General features: G+C 53.8%; 1 protein-coding gene across 4 annotated transcripts in view; it reads left to right on the top strand.

The window, feature by feature from the left end:
- Positions 1-18,303, top strand: part of LARP1 (La ribonucleoprotein 1, translational regulator) — a 78,962-nt gene that overhangs the window by 47,767 nt on the left and 12,892 nt on the right. The window contains exons 3-11 of one of the 4 annotated variants that reach the window (XM_043490777.1): positions 3,354-3,419; positions 8,115-8,283; positions 10,080-10,244; positions 10,843-10,995; positions 13,184-13,346; positions 14,289-14,433; positions 14,816-14,990; positions 15,566-15,735; positions 16,302-16,655. In XM_043490777.1, coding sequence (XP_043346712.1) covers positions 3,354-3,419; positions 8,115-8,283; positions 10,080-10,244; positions 10,843-10,995; positions 13,184-13,346; positions 14,289-14,433; positions 14,816-14,990; positions 15,566-15,735; positions 16,302-16,655 — 1,560 coding nt within the window. Of the gene's footprint in view, positions 1-3,353; positions 3,420-8,111; positions 8,284-10,079; positions 10,245-10,842; positions 10,996-13,183; positions 13,347-14,288; positions 14,434-14,815; positions 14,991-15,565; positions 15,736-16,301; positions 16,656-18,303 lie in introns of all 4 variants that reach the window. The other 3 variants (XM_043490776.1, XM_038413408.2, XM_038413407.2) reach the window with 3 other exon arrangements.

The raw sequence follows: 18,303 nt of genomic DNA, 5'->3' as shown, positions 1-18,303 counted from the left end.
GCAGTGCTGCAGAGGGCATCTTTCTCCCAGCTGCTGTGTTTACAAGGGCACCTTCCTAGCTCCTGTCATCAGAGCATCTCCTAGGGCTCTACCACAGCGGAGCTTTTCAGCACCCGGAGAGGCAGGGTTCATGCCCATCTTGTGCCTCGATGCCACAGTGACAGGAACAACTTCAATTGGTGCCCTCCGCCTACCTGTGTGTTGGGTGCAATATCCGCTTGCCTCGCGGGGGTGGGTGAGAGCCCACGTGCATGTGCGGTTGGGTCGATGTCGGTGATGTGGATGGACAATGCACAGCGCCGTGTGGGTGCCTAGAACAACCACCATTCCCCACCCGCTTGGACCTGCTCCATGCTGTCCATTGGAGGCCATTGTTTCTTCTTCGAGAGCTTGCTCACGTCCATTCCATATTAGGTGCGTGTGCTCGCTGCATGCACCGGTGCCAGAAGCTTTTTCCTTAGCAGTATCCGTATGGGACCGGCTCTGGCGCCTCCTGGAGTGGCGTCCGCATGGCGCGGTATACGGGGCGCCACCGGCTCCCCCCACCCTCGGTTCCTTCTTGCCGTCAGTGACGGTGTGGGAACGTCTGCTGCTTCAGCCAGCTTTCACTTAGTTCAGTGTGTCTCAGGAGCGTTTCTTTGTAAAATAGTTGTATATAGTTCAGTATTTACCCTTCGTATTAGTTCTCGTTCGTTGGTCCTGGATGGGACTCCCCCTAGAGACAGGGCATTAGGGTGACCAGAGAGCAAGTGTGAAAAATCGGTACGGGGTGGGGGGTAATAGAGGCCTATATAAGAAGAGAAAGACCCAAAAATCAGGACTGTCTCTATAAAATCGGGACATCTGGTCAACCTATGGGGCATGCCCCAGGGATCCCCAGGCTTTAAACCATGTGATAGTTGTAAACAGCCCTTGCCCATCAGCAACCTGCACATTGGCTGTTTTAAGGTGCCTAGGAGAAGGACACAAGTGACAACTGTCACATCTGTAAGTCGTTCATACCCAGAACGAAAAAGGAGAGGGAGACATCCATCTCGCAACATTCCTGATGGAGTCTGCGTCGACCCCAGCACTGGAGCAGAAAGCTGAGTCGGCCCCGAGCACCGGAGTGTTGGTCCAGAGTGCCCCGCCTGTGCCATCTGCGAGCTGGCACCGATCCCCCTCCCCGGCCCTGGCCAAGAAGCCCAAGAGGTCTGCGAGGGGAAGATCCCCTACTTCCCATAAGGGAAAGGAGAGGGCCAGAGGAGAAGCCAGACCCGTGCTGGGCAGCTCAATGCCTCCGTCAGGGAGTCGGGCCCTAGCTCATGTCGAGTGGTCGAGCCCTGCCCTTACTAAGCTTGCCACGCCAGACAGTGACGAGGGCCTCCATCAACTCAAAGTCCTGTCAATGCCTGAGATCCTTCAGGCAGGGCAGGAGATCCTGACGCTATCGGTGCTGCCCACCTGTGAGCTAAGGTGGCACAGCCCTTGGGTAGCAGGTTTGAAATCCCCCCTGGCCTGGGGGAGTGGGCTGGGATCTGCTGAATGCAGGAATGGGCTGTTGAAGTGAATGGTGTGGTGGCAGAGAAGCTGGACCATGCCACTCGACTCTCCTTTTAAACCAACCAACCAATACAAATCCTCTGCAGAAAATTGCGCTGCGAGCAGAATAGCATAATGTCTTGTGTGACTCTCCCCCTGAGAACGCCGGGGACCTGCACTCATCACTGGCTGCTCCTCTTCAAAGGGCAACTGTGCTTTCCCCAGAGCACGATCTTCTGGTCCTCTTTCTTGAGTGTTAATGTTCCTCCCCTGCTTGTTTGGGAAGCGACATCCAAGCCCTGCCTTTTTCCTCCTGGAAACACCTCTCGTTCTCAAAGAATCAGGTTTGAAAACTAGATCAAGTGGAGACACCAATAAATGGTATAACTGCCCTGCAAACCAAACAGCTTCGCCGGCAAGCCTCACAAGGGAAGGCGCATGAATGGTGTGTTGTGAGGGGCCTTCGAGCTGCTCTGGGTGGATTGAATTGAAACCAGATGCCTATTCTTGCCGTCAATCGAGCACAGAGCTCTGCTGCTCTGTGCTGCTGCTGGCTCGTGTAATTGGCAGCACTTGATTGCAGTTGTGCTGTTTAATGTGAGTGAGCCCTGCAGTCATCTGCCACCAGGTGGCATGAGCTTTTAGAATGAATTTGAAAGTGAATTTGATATCCCAGCTGGATTAACAGCACTGAAGGCCCTGGTGCTCTTTCTGCTCCTCTTTCAGGGGAACTGGGGCTGTGCTGAAACCCCGCGGAGCCTTGCAGTTGTGGTCTGACCCCACCAGGCGGCACCAGGATCACAGAATCTCAGGGTTGGAAGGGACCTCAGGAGGTCATCTAGTCCAACCAACTGCAGGACTAATCCCCCACTAAATCATCCTACCAAGTACCATCCCTTATTTTTGCCCGAGATTCCTAAATGGCCCTCCAAGGATGGATTGAACTCACAACCCTGGGTTTAGTAGGCCAATGCGCAAACCACTGGGCGTGTAGGAGTTCAGCTCCAGACACTTGATTGCAGAAATAGAGGGGATTTAGAGACAATGAAATTACCTGGGGGTCTAGACCGAGCCTAGGGAAGAGATGATCGTTCCACACAGTAGTGACGCTTATGAAGAGGGGTGTCGGCAGCTGCTATTTCTGTTTTTTATTACCCTGCTCATCTGTGTGAGCTGTTGGCCACAGGGCTTGAACCTGACCCTTGTGGCTCTGAATACATGACAGTCTTTTGTCTGAGCTGAAAGACCCAGAGCTAAAAGCAGGATCATCAAACTGTCTGTGGCCAGCTAGCAGTCGGAAGGTACAGTGAACCGCCCAGAGTGGGTCTGGGATGCACTCATCCATCACTCAAGAATAGGGGGATATTCAACTAAATCCAAGGCAGTACATTTAAAACCACCGGGCAATAATGTTTATGCTGTGTATAACTCGCCCGTGAAACTTGTTGCCCATCAGGTCTTTGAGATCAAGCGCTTAACAGGATTTTAAAGAGGGTGACGCTTCATGTGGATAATCATTATCTACGCTTCTTAGACAGGATTTTAAGGCTATGCACCCTGAGGCTTCGGGCATAAACCAACCTCGGATCCCCCTGGAGTAAGCAGCAAACACCCCTTTAGGCATGTTAGTCCATAGCTGTCCACGAGGCTGTTTCTTGTCTTTCTCTGAAGCATCTGGTACTGCTGTCGAATGGGGTGAGAGGCTGTTAGTCTGATCCTCTAGCTCTGGAAGGGGAAGAAGGGATATGGGCCTATTGAATGTGAGGAAGCAGCCTTTCAGAACCAGCGCTTGAGATCACTGTACTAATGAGATCTGTGTTTTTTTAATAAAGGTGGGTGACTTTGGTGATGCCACGAACTGGCCGACCCCTGGAGAAATAGCCCACAAGAGCATCCAGGTAAGAAGCACGACCCTGCAAACAAAACACTCTACCATGCGGCAACATCCGAGCTTTCCCTGGCGAATGAGCGATGTCCCCTCTTCTCTCTGAAGGCAGAGAGCTCTAGAAAAGTTGACTGCTCAAGACCAAGATGTCCTGTGGGCTTTTCCTTTGGAAGCGAGCTCTCCTGAGGGCTTCTCTGTCCCTAAAACAGCTGAAATAGACACTGTCAGCTGAAATCTTCCTTTATCACATTTCAGTGCCTATTTTACCAATAACACCACAGATTATTATAGCAGGGTTTGGAAAAGTTACCTGAGATCTGCTAGTTGATGGACTAGTCCTGCTAGCCACAGTGGACAGAGCTAGGCTGCTACTCCCTGGAATACAAGCAATAAACACTATGTACTGTTTGTGTGTGTGTGTATCTTAACTGTCGCTCTCTGGGCAGATTCTAATGCCTTTACAATGTAAGTTTTTGTGTGAGTTGCTTTCTTTGTTCCCTTCGCTTTTCTTTTCTCACAGCAGGCCAGTGTATATTTCCCTGTGCTGTTTTCAGTGTCTGTTTTTCTCTGGTTCTTCTTCATACTGTTCTCTACCACCTGCCCCATAATCCTTCAGCTTCTGCTCTGTTTCCCTTCTATCTCCACCCCCGTTAAGTCTCTGTGTACTTCACTCACCTTTAATGGGTCCCCTCTGTCTTCCTTATACACCCTCTGGTTCTTAAAAAGAAAAGGAGTACTTGTGGCACCTTAGAGACTAACAAATTTATTAGAGCATAAGCTTTCGTGAGCTACAGCTCACTTCATCGGATGCATTTGGTGGAAAAAACAGAGGAGAGATTCACACACACACACACACACACACACACACACACACACACACACACACACACACACACACACACACACACACACACACACACACACACACACACACACACACACACACACACACACACACACACACACACACACACACACACACACACACACACACACACACACACACACACACACACAGAGAGAGAGAGAGAACATGAAACAATGGGTTTATCATACACACTGTAAGGAGAGTGATCACTTAAGGCAAGCCATCACCAGCAGCGGGGGGGGGGAAAAGGAGGAAAACCTTTCATGGTGTCAAGCAAGGTAGGCTAATTCCAGCAGTTAACAAGAATATCAGAGGAACAGTGGGGGGTGGGGTGGGAGGGAGAAATACCATGGGGAAATAGTTTTACTTTGTGTAATGACTCATCCATTCCCAGTCTCTATTCGAGCCTAAGTTAATTGTATCCAGTTTGCAAATTAATTCCAATTCAGCAGTCTCTCGTTGGAGTCTGGTTTTGAAGCTTTTTTGTTGAAGTATAGCCACTCTTAGGTCTGTGATCGAGTGACCAGAGAGATTGAAGTGTTCTCCAACTGGTTTTTGAATGTTATAATTCTTGATGTCTGATTTGTGTCCATTCATTCTTTTACGTAGAGACTGTCCAGTTTGGCCAATGTACATGGCAGAGGGGCATTGCTGGCACATGATGGCATATATCACATTGGTAGATGTGCAGGTGAACGAGCCTCTGATAGTGTGGCTGATGTGATTAGGCCCTATGATGGTATCCCCTGAATAGATATGTGGACAGAGTTGGCAACGGGCTTTGTTGCAAGGATAGGTTCCTGGGTTAGTGGTTCTGTTGTGTGGTGTGTGGTTGCTGGTGAGTATTTGCTTCAGATTGGGGAGCTGTCTGTAAGCAAGGACTGGTCTGTCTCCCAAGATCTGAGAGAGCGATGGCTCGTCCTTCAGGATAGGTTGTAGATCCTTGATGATGCGTTGGAGGGGTTTTAGTTGGGGGCTGAAGGTGATGGCTAGTGGCGTTCTGTTGTTTTCTTTGTTGGGCCTGTCCTGTAGTAGGTGACTTCTGGGTACTCTTCTGGCTCTGTCAATCTGTTTCTTCACTTCAGCAGGTGGGTACTGTAGTTGTAGGAATGCATGATAGAGATCTTGTAGGTGTTTGTCTCTGTCTGAGGGGTTGGAGCAAATGCGGTTATATTGTAGCGCTTGGCTGTAGTTCTTGACAAATTCGGCAGCCTCCAGTAACCAGAGAATCAAACGTACTAAAAGGCTCAGCTACCCTCAGGCAGCACTCAAGCCCAACCTCCCTCACCAGCTCTTGTTTAGCTTCCCGCCAAGGTGATGCCTCTGGACCCTGCTTGGAGCATGGTCTATCATTTTGTAGTCTCCTGCTAGTGGGTTCCTGAGTTTGAAGCCCCCTCTGCTTACTGGAGAGGAGCAGCGGTGTTGTGTGCTAAATTTAGCCTCCTTTCTTATAAAGACCTTTTACCCAGTGAAGAGCACTGGTGCACGTCTCAGCTGCTCGTTGCTTTTTCCAGCAGCAACATGAAATTGGCCGTTATTGGCAGTTTCCTTGTAACCCAGGGGGGTTCTGAATTGTTGCCATGAAATTGACCCAAACGCTTATTCATTTCAGGCTGCTGCTGTTGAGCAAAGCTCTGAGCAGCAGTGGCGGTGCTGAGGCTGCGGGCAGACTCACCAAGATGGCATTGCATCAGGTTTAAGCTAGAGTGATGTTTAAAGGTGATCCCTGCAACCGTAAGAACTAGAATCTCCTCTGAAAAATAAATAGCTAAAGCATAGATCATGCAGATCTTTTTCACTTACATTCCTAGATGGTTTTGCGTTCCAGTTCTGGAGGCTGCCGTGTTTGGGTTGGAAGAGCAGGGGAATGGATATTTTAAACCTCTGTTTGTCAGAATTGCAGAGCCTGGGTGTGTTGCTTAGGTTGGGTAAAAGATTGCTTTTACAAGTCCAGTCTCAAATCTGAACCATGGATTGTCCCTTTAATAATAATAAAAAGCTAAAGGAGCAGGTTGAGCAGTCAGTGAGGAACATTCTGTGCAAAGTATGAGTTGGAAGCACTTTCATCTACCCACTGAGAAGACGCTTGGCTGTTCAGAATACCCTAACTCAGCACAATTAAAGTGACCTTTGTGCCCGGGGGGGGGGGTGGATGCTGCTTTCTAAACCCAGCTTCCCAACATACCAGCTCCTGCAGCCTTCTCAAGCGAGGGAGGAATGAAGCCGGATGCCCTCAGCTTATGCGGCTGTTCTGAAGTTGGTATCACAACATGCTGCTTCCTGAAGTGAAGCTGAAATGGCATCTCTCCTCTAGCCCAGCTCCTCTTTCAGCCTGGAGTTCCTCCCCTTCCCTGACCCCGCCCACCCCCCCAAATTCTGCACTGTTGTCCTCTAGAATTAACCTTTGAGCTGAAAGTGTGTGTTTGTTTGTTTGTTCCTTCCTATGTTCCCTCTGCCCACTACTCTCAGAAACAGATAGAGATTGGGAGCTTTGCAGGCCAGAAGGATGTGATCCAGTTGTGAAGCTGGTGACCACATGCTGGTTAAAACTGCATTTTCATGACTGCCTTAACCAGCCCCCTCTGCGGTGTGTCAGCACAGATATTTCTTCTGCTGGGAGAAGGGCCTGACCAGAGCTCCCCGCAAAGCTTGCATCTAGTCACTGGAGCTGCCAGTGTGCCAGGAAGGCTCACGCCCTCCAGGTTGCTCCCTTACCACTTCCATACACGAGCAGCCCCTGGCTGGCTGTAATCCACATATGTTCTCCATGTGTTAGCGCGTGTTGGACAGTATGTTATGTGGGAGAGCCTCTCTGTGCACTGCTCATCTCGGGAGTAGGAGGCCCCAGGGGAATCTCAGCCAAGAGCATTCATCGGTGTTGTTTTCTTGTGTGTGTGTGTGTGTCAGAGCTGGAGTTCAGGTTATGGCCCTGTAGGCACTGCCTCACTCCTGTTGTAGCACTGGAAGCTCCAGCTGAGCGACTCTTTGGGGTGCTGGCCATCGGCTCCGGAGGCAGCCAGGAATAGCTTGCTGTGGTCCCGGGTGCGGAGGATTTCCTTTTAGGGATTCCCTGCATGTTGGGCTCCCTCGCTCAGCGGTGCTATTCTGGGACGGGGAGCCTGGATCCTGTTCTGAACCCTGGGCGCAGCAAGATGGGCAGGGAAGTTCAGTAAGCTGGCTCTCTGGTGCAGGGGTCGAGTTACCCAGGTGAAAACGGAGAGCTCCTGGCTGAGCAGTGGAACGGCCCATGGCTTGGTGCCTGCTAACGCTGGCCCTCATGAGGGGCATGGCCCCGTGCTGCTGCAGCCCAGATGCGGGAGCTGTCAAAGCCATTCTATTTTTGGGCACCTTCCTTTCAGCCTTAGTTTCCTGGCCATGCAATAGCTGCTGTTGGTCAGTGCCCCGTTGCTACCCAGCTTCTCCCCTCTGTGGTGAGAATCTTCACCAGATCCAGCATCCTAATGCAACAGGCACCTGTGAGCATCCCTTATGTCCCCTCCCTGATTTTAGGAATCCTCTCCCCACTGTTGCTCCCCCTTCAGAGGAACTCTTGTTGGTGCCGTGCCCAAGTGTGCGCTGGGGATGACGAGAGAGCATGCAAAGCTCACTCAGACTTGTCTTCAAGCCCTTGCTAGCTGAGCTCCTCTTTACTGGGACCTGTCTCCCCAGGGTGAGATGCTGGGATCCCATCCCCAGACTAGTGACAGTCCTTCTCGCTTCCCCTCTGTGAGGCTATATGGACATGGCCCTGGCAGGTGGATCTGACCAGCTCTGCATCTTCTGTCCTGAGCCCGCTCCCACCACTCTTTGTCTCACCTGCCTGGCTCTTGTCTCCAGCAGCCACCCAAACCCCAACCCCTCCGGAAGCTGCCCCTCAAGAAAGACATGAAAGAACAGGAGAAAGGGGACGGGGGCGATGGCAAAGAGAACCTGAAAACCAAATCAGACGAGTCCGGGGAGGAGAAGAACGGGGACGACGACAACCAGAAGTTGGCCCAAAAGAAGAGAGGTGAGAATGGGGGTGGGGTGGGCGAGATTCCAGGGGGCTGCTGGAAGATGGGGGATTTCGTTCTGGCCGAGCCAGCTTCTATGACGTCATGACCTTTGATGTCATGCTGCCCTGACTGTCCCCGTTCTCTGGCCACCGCCAGACAGGCAGTTGTAACCTGCGTCCCTCGGGCTGCATCTGAAATCCATTCACAAGCTGGTGCAGAAGCAAGGGGTGGCGCCTGCTAAGCAGAGAGTCCTGCTGTTTCGCCATCTGCCCTGGCTGCCCTTTGGGCTTCTGGATAGAATTACTGTTGATTTGCTTTTGGCCTATGAAGCCTTAAATGGCCTGGCACTTGCCAACCTGAGACTCCCACCACCGATTCTCTTCCCCTCTCCTCCTCCCCCCCCCCCTGCAGCCACAGCTACTGAGTGGGGTGCTGGATCCGCATCAGTTGTTTGCAGGGGTGTTTCCCATGAGTGTCCCTCTGCTCTGGGATTCGCTCCCCTACTCTGCTTGATCTAAAATAGTCCAGCTCGGTTGATCTCCAGGGGAAGTTTCTCCTTTTCTACAGCCTCTGGGGAGAGGGCATTAGCTCATCACTGCTGTTAGGGATCAGCTGGCGAGCTGGGTCTATTGCTGGGCGATGTTAGAGGCACGTGGAACCCGGTCTAGGCTCTACTGTAGCTGCTTGTAAACAAGAGATAATGGACAGGCATGAAAGGGAGTGAGGCTTTGTCCCTGGATCTGAGGCAGCAGCCGGTGCCGGGCCTGGAATCTGTGCATCAGCCACCTCTGCCTTCCAGGAGTCTTGGCATCTCTCCTGTTCCATCTCAGGGTAGCTGGGGTAGCAAAGAGTCGGGGGACGTCTGCACTTATACTGCTATAGCGACGCAGCTGCAGCACTCAGCATAGAGACTCCCTGTGGCGACGGGTGGGGTTCTCCCATTAACATAGTTAATCCACCTCCCTGAGAGAATTCATCCGTCAACCTAGCACTCTCTGCATGGGGACTAGGTCACCAGAGCTCTGTGTGTCAGGGGAGTGGATTTTTCACAGGCCTGTGAGATGTAGCTATGCCCGTGTAAGTTCCCCAGGTTGCAAAAAGCATCAGAACTAGAAAATCAGGAGCGTGACAATGCCGCCCCTCATCCCGTGGGTACAGGGACCCCTGGATTCAGTGCTTTCTTTAGACCTTGATGAGTTCTGGGAAAACCATAGCCTGCCTCTCGGATGGATGGATTGGCCCTATTCATCATCTTTCCTGGGGCGGTGCTGGCTGTGCATTGGGAGACGTCAGTTGCACTTGACCCCAAGAGATGGCTTTCCAGGGGCTTCGATCCCAGGGCGCAACAGGAAATCCAGCCATGAGCGGAGTGCGCACAATGGCAAGAACAGTCTCGGTCTCCTCTTTGTGCTTTGAAGTTCACCAGGTCAGGTCCGAGGTCTACGAGTGACTTTGGGGCCATGTGGAAGCGCCAAACGCATGGGGCAGAGAGCTTTGAAGTCCAGTGGTTCTAGCAGCAGCCCCATGGCCCTGAGCTCCCCAGAGCAGCAGAATCTGTGGGGAAGGGAGCAGCTCTGATAAGCCAGAGGGGAGCCACACACAGCCCTCCTGTGCTATGGTTCTGCAGCCTCCCTGAGGCTGTTTTCAGGGCATTGGGCCAGCAGGAGCCACACAGAGGGGGATCTGTGTGAGAGGCCCAAGCGCGTTCTGGCCTGGAATTGGATGCATCCTAGATTTTTGTCCCTGCTTGAACATGCAGGGAGAAGGGGAGGGTGGAGGTGGAAGCAAATATTTGTTCTTCCCTTTAAAGCTGTGTCATACCCAAATCCTGTCCCTCGTTCAGGCAACAAGCACAAGTGGGTCCCTCTGCAAATAGACGTGAAGGCGGAGGCGCCCAGGGACAAAACAGCCTCTCGGAACAACCGGCAGAACGAGCCACACAGGCACGCCTCCAGCAACCGTGGTGAATTGAAAGGTGGGCGGGCCAGGCTGGGCTGGGCATGGGGGGCAGGGTCAGATGGCAGCTCCTCCCCTTCCTCCCCCCCCTTGGCACCTGGTGGCACTGCTGCTGCAGCACTCCCGGCCTACCTGGGGTTCCCCTGCGGCATTTCCACAGCCATCACCTGGGTTGGAGGCTGCCTGATCTGAGCGCTTGCAAGGGGCGGGGAGTGGCGCCTGGACGCTGCGGTCAAGGGCATGCTATGAATGACATCCAGAGGGAAGCTCTCAGGACCGTGTCAGTCATGGTACGATAATGCCAGATGGGCCCTTTCCCAGCCACTCTCCTCCAACGCAGAAGGGGGTCGGGGAAAACCCGGACTCTGAAGCGTTTGCCCCCGAGGTAAAGAGCTCATCTGGGCGCAGAGCAGAGAAGGGCTTTAGCTGTGTCACTTGTTCAGGGAGCATTACGAAGAGGATGTAATTGCTTTAGATGCTAGACTCCTTCCAGGGACTCTGGTACCTGCCGAAGGACGGAGAGCAATGGGGGTGCAATCCGCAGGCCTAATTGCACATCGGAGCCAGCAGAGGCTGGCTTTCACCTCACCTCTAGTGTCCCCATTGCTCCTCCGCAGGCTGGCACCCGGATAACAAGCACGAGCGGAACTGGCCTGATCACGACGAAACCTCCAGTGTCAAGAGCGAGGGAGGAGCAGTGCGAGGAGCCTTCCGGGGCCGGGGTCGGGGCCGGGGTCGGGGCCGGAGCCGAGGAAGAGGAGGCACTCGCTGTACGTATAGCCCTGCTCTGGGTGTCTGTAAGTGGGCATGATGCAGTCAGCAGTGGACTGCACCTCGTTCTCGGAGCCCTTTTGTAAGGGGCCAGTGACTGACTGGCTGATGGAGTGAGCGGGGCTTGGAGCTGGTTTGTCCTTCAAGAAAGGATTTGCGGGTGGTGGTGGTGGAGTGCTCGTGGGAACAGTCAGGCATATCGCATTCCTCGCAGCCCTGTGTCTTCATGTTACCTGTGGTGCAAGCATTCACCACAGGCCACAAACCACCCGCTAGAAAATACCGTAACTCCATCCTGTGGAATGGTAGATGTGGCAGCTGATGAACAGCCCTAGTTTGGTACAGGTCAGCCACGGAAATGGATCATGCACAGACGGAGAAAAGTATCGTCCGTGCTCTGGGTACCTCGGCGTTTCTCCAGACAGACTTGGGTCCTGGCAGTTCAGGGACTGTTGGTTAGTGCAGCACCGGGGCAGGATCATGAGTAACTCTCCCCCTCGGACGCGGCTTTGGATGTGGAGGGCACGTTGGCCAGGATACCAGGGCTACCTGGTGTTTTGAAGTGTCGTGGGATCCATAAGTCATGTCTGGATGAGCATCCCGGGTGATGGTTAAGGACTGGCCCTTCTGAAGCGTTTATACGGTGCCCATTGCAGTAACGCCTGAGCACTCACAATCGGGGATGCATACACTAACGCCCAGGTGATCCTCCTCTGTAAGTGGGGAGCTGAGGCCCAGGGAGACTGTGACCTACCCAAGGTCACACAAGAAGCCTGGCAGAGTAGGGACTTGAACCCGGTACTGGTGAAACCCAGACCGGCATTGGATCACCTGTCTCCTCTCAGCAGGAGGCTAGCTCCTCCATCAGCGCATGGCTGGATCTGCTTTGAATATGAGCCTAAGCACTAGTTTGGTTAAATTTTCCTCCCATCGTCCTCAGGCCCTGAGATACAGCGCTGTGAACTTGCCATGATCCCCTGCATTTCTGGCTGCCAGAGCACTGCCCCGTTCAGAGAAATGAGAGTTCCTCACCAGCCCCTGGCTGGGTGCCAGTCTGTGTCCATGAGCATGACAGAATAGCTGAGGGGTCAGTGAGGGGTCTCTTGGGGGCGTGGGTGGGGAGGAGACAGCTGCTCTGGAGGAGCCAGCCGTGCCCATTCCAGCAAGAGGCTCCAAACCCCTGGCAGGCCTGCTGGGCCAGGGAGTGCAGAAGACGGGGTGTGAAAGGAAAAGGTGGCGAGGTGCCCCTTATTACAGAGCTGCCGTGAGTTGTGCTGTTGAGAGCTTCAGCCCAGAGCTGCAGCTGCTCCTAGGCTTGGTAGTCACCCCCTTGGGGTTTCTCTGTGTGAATGCAGCCTAAGCCCAGATGATGCCTGGCTGCACTTGTCTTAATATGAACATTTAGTTGTTTGTTTGGGTTTTTTTTCACATCCACTGTTTGCACCTGATTTCACCTCACCTCCTTTGTATTCCCCCCCGCACGGAGGGGGTGGGGTCGGGGGTCAGGAATGCTCAGGATTTCTTGGCTCTCGCTTCTCAGTCCTCTTCCTTGTGTTTGTCATGGGGAGAGAGGATTCCTGGTTAATGGACAGGCTCCAGGGGATGGGGCTGTTAGTTCATGTGGTGGTGATTTGTCGTTTGCTGGGCCCACGAAAATCCAGCTGACTTCGCTGTGACAATGGCCAGTGCTTTGTTCACCCGAAAGGCTCAGCATTCCAGCCGAATCAGAACGCTCTCCTGATGGCTAAAGCAAGGCAGGCGGGGGGTTTTCAAGCTCCCCATGCTGTCTGGGTCCCTGGTCTTGCTCTTTAAGGAGACAGCTGGTAGCAGCAGGGGCTTTTCAAAGCTGGAGGTGTCTTTACTGGAATTGCAGCAGTGTCTGGACACCTGTCATTAGCCCTTCTCCGGTTTGCCATGGTATTTACAGAGTTAGGGAACTGCTTCGGGGCAGGAATCCGTATTGGAGTGGCCCCCTTGTTGGTTCCTGTGCAGTTCTCTCTTGTGACTGTCCAGAGTGCTGCTGTGTTCTGGGCCCTAAGCTGGGATTGTTGGTAGAGCGCTGCTGTTTGTATGGTGGTAATGCCTGGGTTGTATCACAATGCCACACTCTCAGGAAGATCATGAAGACCCAGGGACAATAGATGTCACGTGTCCCCTGAAAGGCCTGCCTTTCTTCCTCTCTCTCAGCGCACTTTGACTACCAGTACGGCTACCGGAAATTTGACAGCTCGGACGGCTCGCGCACCCAGAAGTACGCCAGTAACATCACCTACTACTTCGATAACGTCAGCAGCACAGAGCTGTACAGCGTGGATCAGGAGCTGCTCAAGGACTACATCAAGCGGCAGATGTAAGTGCTGCCCTTTCCCTGGAGGCCGGGGGCGTCCCTAGCCAGCAGAGCCGGGGACTGGGATTTGTCCCCTCTTGACGTGGTGCTGTGGCGTAACATGGGGCAGCGAAGCTCCGTGAGCCTGCACTGGGGGCTGAAATCGGCTCAAAATGTGGCACCCAACTTACCTGGGCTACTCAACAGACGTAGTCTCGGGAGGGGCCACAGCCTGGGAGTCGATGCTTCCGTCTGCCATGGAGTTACCGAAACCAGAAGGGATGGGCTTGTGGCTAGGCCATGGGACTGACTCCAGACCTGGGCTCAGTTCCCTGCTTTGCCAGAGACTCCCTTGAACAAGGCTCTTGACTCTCTGCCCCTCAGTTCCCCACCTGTAAACTGGGTCTCTTGCCCACCCGTAGTCTTTGTTTAGATGATAAACTCTGTGGGATAGGGACTCTGTGTGGAGAACAGAGTCTGACGGGACCCCTGGCTGAGCTGGGGCCTTCAGGTACCCTGGGATGCAAGTAAGAGCTAACAGTCTGGCTGTGAGCAGCCGGGTTGCAGGTGTAGAATTCTGGCTGTAGAGGTGAGGGGGCAGAGAAGTAGAGGGGTGGTGCCTCTCCTGGGGTCCAGCCTTCTTTTGGAGAGATCATGAACTGATAGGCGCCCTCAGAGCTGAGCCACTACCAGAGAATCACGTAACTTCCCTGGCAGGGATTGCGCTTGAGCTCCTCTTAGCCCAGCACCGCTAACGAGCTGCTCCTCGTGCAGGTGGCGGCTGTGCAGGGCTGGCTTCCAGCATCTCTGCGGTTTCAGGGCCTGGCCTGAGCTCCTAGGGCGCCCGCTGTCACAGGAAAGGCTGAAGATCCCAGCGGGGGTGGGCCTGGCTCGTGGGGTCTGTGGTACCTGAGCAAGGTGGTGATAGTCTGTATCTCCCTCATTCATTGCCGGTGCTCCATGCAGAGAGTACTACTTCAGCGTGGACAACCTGGAGCGGGACTTCTTCCTGCGGCGCAAGATGGACACTGAAGGCTTCCTCCCCATCACCTTGATCGCCAGCTTCCACCGGGTGCAGGCCCTGACCACGGATGTTAGCCTCATCGTCAAGGTGAGGGCTCCTGATGGGGTCGCCTCTGGGAACAGGCTGGTCCATGCAGCTGCTGGGCAAAGCTCAGCTCAAGCCGCTCCCCTCCTGTCCGGTCCCCGATTCTCTCAAATCCGACTTTCCCGCTGACTTCCGGGAAGATGCTGCGGCAGTTGGGGGACTTGCCCAAGGTGAGGCCAAGCAAGTCAGACTTCCTGCCTTGCTCCACTGGTGAAACCTCAGGATACATGAGCCACTGGGAGCACGTTGCTCCCTCCCCGGTGCAGACGCCAGGGTTCTGTCTCCACCTCCCTGCAAAGGCAACCTTAGCCTCCAGGCTGGGGTTCACAGCCACCCCTTGAGGGGCATCTCTGAATTAACACTGCTCGGGGGGCTTGGTCTCCAGGCTCTGAAGGACAGCAAGGTGGTAGAGATTCTGGACCAGAAGATCAGGAGAAAGGAGCAGCCAGAAAAATGGCCTCTCCCCGGCCCCCCCATGGCAGATTACACACAGACTGACTTCTCTCAGCTCATCAACTGCCCCGAGTTCGTCCCCCGGCAGAGCTTCCAAAAGGAGACAGGTAAGAGGGGAGTGTCGGGGTGAGGTGGGTGTGTGTAACCGGGGAGAGTGTGGGAGGTGAAGCTATCTAGTGCTGTCACGAATTTATGGCATTAATAGCAGGTGGATGGATTTTTGGGGGTCAGTTTGTCCCGTAGCGACCCTGACTCTCCTGCTGAGGATGGAGTGGGGGCCCAAGCACCCAAGACCCTTTGGGCTGAGACTTCTCAGGGCTGCGTAAATTCAGTGGGTGTCCAGATCCCCTGAGTGGCGTTGCAAATCTCAGCCTTTCAATCTAGGCATGGCAAACTATGGAGAATACGACACATGTAGCAATCCGGCATTGGCAAGTTGGGTTCCCCTTAGCAGCCCTCTCCTTGCTGCAAGGCCTTTCCCTTCTCTGGACTTGGTGTTTGCTGTTGTGGCGGTAGCGTTCTCTGGGACTTTCCTTCCAGGTTTTTGAGAATAAGACCCTTGAATGTGCACAGACTCATGCTACTTGCCCTGGGGCCATCCTTACCTGCGTGGGTGGGTGGGTGGATGTGCAACACTTACATGCCATGTATAAAACCCTTGTCTGTCCCGAAATGTATCTAGAATCTGCCCCCGGCTCTCCCCGCTCTGCCAGCCCTGTGCCAACTAAGACTGAGGAGGTCAGTAACCTGAAGACGATGCCCAAAGGCCTGTCTGCCAGTTTACCGGACTTGGATTCAGAGACGTGGATTGAAGTGAAGAAGAGGCCTCGGCCTTCCCCAGCCAGACCCAAGGTACTTTGCAGCGTGTGGTGCTCTCCTCACGTAGCAGGCTGAACTGAGAAACGCCACGGGGTGGGAACGGCGCTGGGCAGTGTCTCGGAAATGGCTGGGTTTTGCTGGCAGTTGTCTGGCCAGCTCCAGCAATGAGGCAGGAGCAGGTTTAGTACTTGACTGGCTTCTGGGGCATGACTCCCGTGGGTGGCTTCCCTGTTTTCTCTTGTCCCCGTCCCGTTCAGACTTGAGGGTGTGGCGTCACTGCCTGATGTGAGACCTTCCTGGTTGAACGTGGGCTGTCGGCTTCGTGTGGTCTAGAGGGGAAAAGCAGTAAGCTGAAGGTGAACCTGTTCTTTCAGCAGCACAGAACCAGCTGCCTTTGGGACAGCGGGGTCATACCATGTGTTGTGCTGAGTCAGCACCAGGGTCTTGCTGGAGCAGTATTAACTCGCCAGGGCAGAAATGTGCAGTTCTCCCTGGCTCCTGACCTGAAAACCCAGCGGGTCTCGCGGTGACTGTTCTGCTGGAGCCCTAGCTGCATCCCCCAGGGCCTCCAACTCATCCTCTCCTCCGTCTGCTTTTAGAAAGTGGAGGAGTCGAAAGCACCGCAGAAACAGAAGGACCAAGACGAGCCTGAGGAGTTGGACTTCCTGTTTGACGAGGAAATGGAGCAGATAGACGGCCGTAAGAACACCTTCACCGACTGGTCAGATGAGGATTCGGACTACGAGATTGACGACAGGGACGTGAACAAGATCCTGATTGTGACGCAGACGCCCCCTTATCTGCGCCGGCACCCCGGGGGGGATCGCACAGGCAATCACACCTCCAGGGCAAAAATGAGCTCTGAGTTAGCCAAGGTCATCAATGACGGGCTGTACTACTATGAGCAGGACCTGTGGACGGAGCAGTTTGAGCCTGAATACTCACAGATCAAGGTGAGAGCTAGAGCCTGTGTCCCAACGTGTGACCCTACCCCTGGCTTAGTTAATCCAGTGCGAACCATACATGGGGGGCGCTCTCATTTCAGTTTGAGTAGCTGGCGTATTTCACTTGGATTTAAAACCTCTTCCTAACCAGGTTATGCTAAACGAAATAAACCTGGTTCAGACTGCAACCGCCGCGACTGTACTGTCTCTTGCACGGGTTGAAAATCACAGATGAGCCATGAGACAGGAGTGGGTGAGGGCATCACACGGTGCTCGTGAAAGTTGTCCAGCCGACAGTGCTGGATCTGGGACTCCTACCCGCCGAACAGGGTCACAGGTAGCAGCATGGCTAGCTTTGCCCCCAGCCCCGAGTTTGCCCTAGAGAGCTGCTCCCACTGTCTGCTTGTGCATCTCTGTTCATGCTGCATTCTATACTTGACAGTCGCTCCTTAAAACTCACTCTTTCCATCCCCCGTTCTGTCTTCCTCCTCACACGCCAGTGGCCTGCACCTTGGAGTCTGTTTCAGGCCTTGTAGAGCATCACATCATCTCTGGTGGTGTGTAAGCCTTTCTAGGGCTTGCCCTCCAGGCATGGCTAGGGGCCCGGTGCTCAGAACTCTGGGCCGTGGAAACCAGACTGGAAGCGGACGTGACAATACTGCCTGCAAGCTGCAGCTGGAAAAGTCAGGGTGACATTGCTGAGGGAGAGGCAGCTAGATGCTGAGAAGGGAGGGACTGAGGAGAGCAAGCTGCAAAGTGCTTCTGCTTCTCTGTGAAGTCGGAGGAGCTGACCCCTATTCAGGGAAGCAGGTGCAGTACCGTTAGCTGTCAGAGACCACCCCACACTCGTCTCTCCATGCACACGGGAGTCGGGTTAGGATCATTCCGCCCCCCAAAACATTCCTGCCTGGAGGGTGCACTGTTCAGAAGTCAGGAGGTGCCAGTTTAAAGCATCCCCTTACGCCTATGTATTGCGGGGTCGCTTTTATTTTCGGTATCCTATCGCGTCTCTGGTAATACAATCCTGGTTACAATTCTTTCCAGTGACCCATCCCCCTGACAGTAGCCCCTGCTCTGTTGCTGGGTCCTTGCTCTGTTTTCATTGCCACAATGACCTGTCGTATCTCCAGAGACTCCAGCATTTTGTAGGTGGTCTCAGGTCTCTCTGAAGTGCCACGTTGTGGGCAGTCGATTCCAAGAGTTTCTCTTCAACCCAGCGAGCAGTGCAACCGTTCAGGGAGCTAGTTGGGCTGCGAAGACTGGTAGCCAGCATATGCCATCAGTGGGGTTGCTACTGCACTGGGGGGGGTATGTGTCTCACTCGGGCTAGCTAACTGGGGTTAAAATAGCAGGGAAGACCCAGGAACTTGGCTTTTAACTCAAGTCAGGCCTTGTCTCGACGACAAAATTAAGTCGACTTAAGTTAGTACAGTCACTGTGGTGATTATGTCCACACTACACCCTCTCTGGTGGTGGTGCACGATAGCACTTCCACTGACTTAACTGTGTGGGGCACTGACAGCTGGAGCCTCCCTGCCCCCGGGGCTGACAGCCAACAGGCGATGTAAGCAACACAGTGTCTACATGGACACTGCCTCGCCCAAACGACATCACCCTAAGCAGGACCCCTCTTGTAGGTGGAGTTACCAGGTCGGTG

The sequence above is a fragment of the Dermochelys coriacea genome, chromosome 8, assembly GCF_009764565.3.
Source record: "Dermochelys coriacea isolate rDerCor1 chromosome 8, rDerCor1.pri.v4, whole genome shotgun sequence".
Classification (NCBI taxonomy): domain Eukaryota; kingdom Metazoa; phylum Chordata; order Testudines; family Dermochelyidae; genus Dermochelys; species Dermochelys coriacea.
The sequence above is the reverse complement of the archived record's forward strand: the minus strand, read 5'-3'. Positions and strand labels throughout refer to the sequence as shown.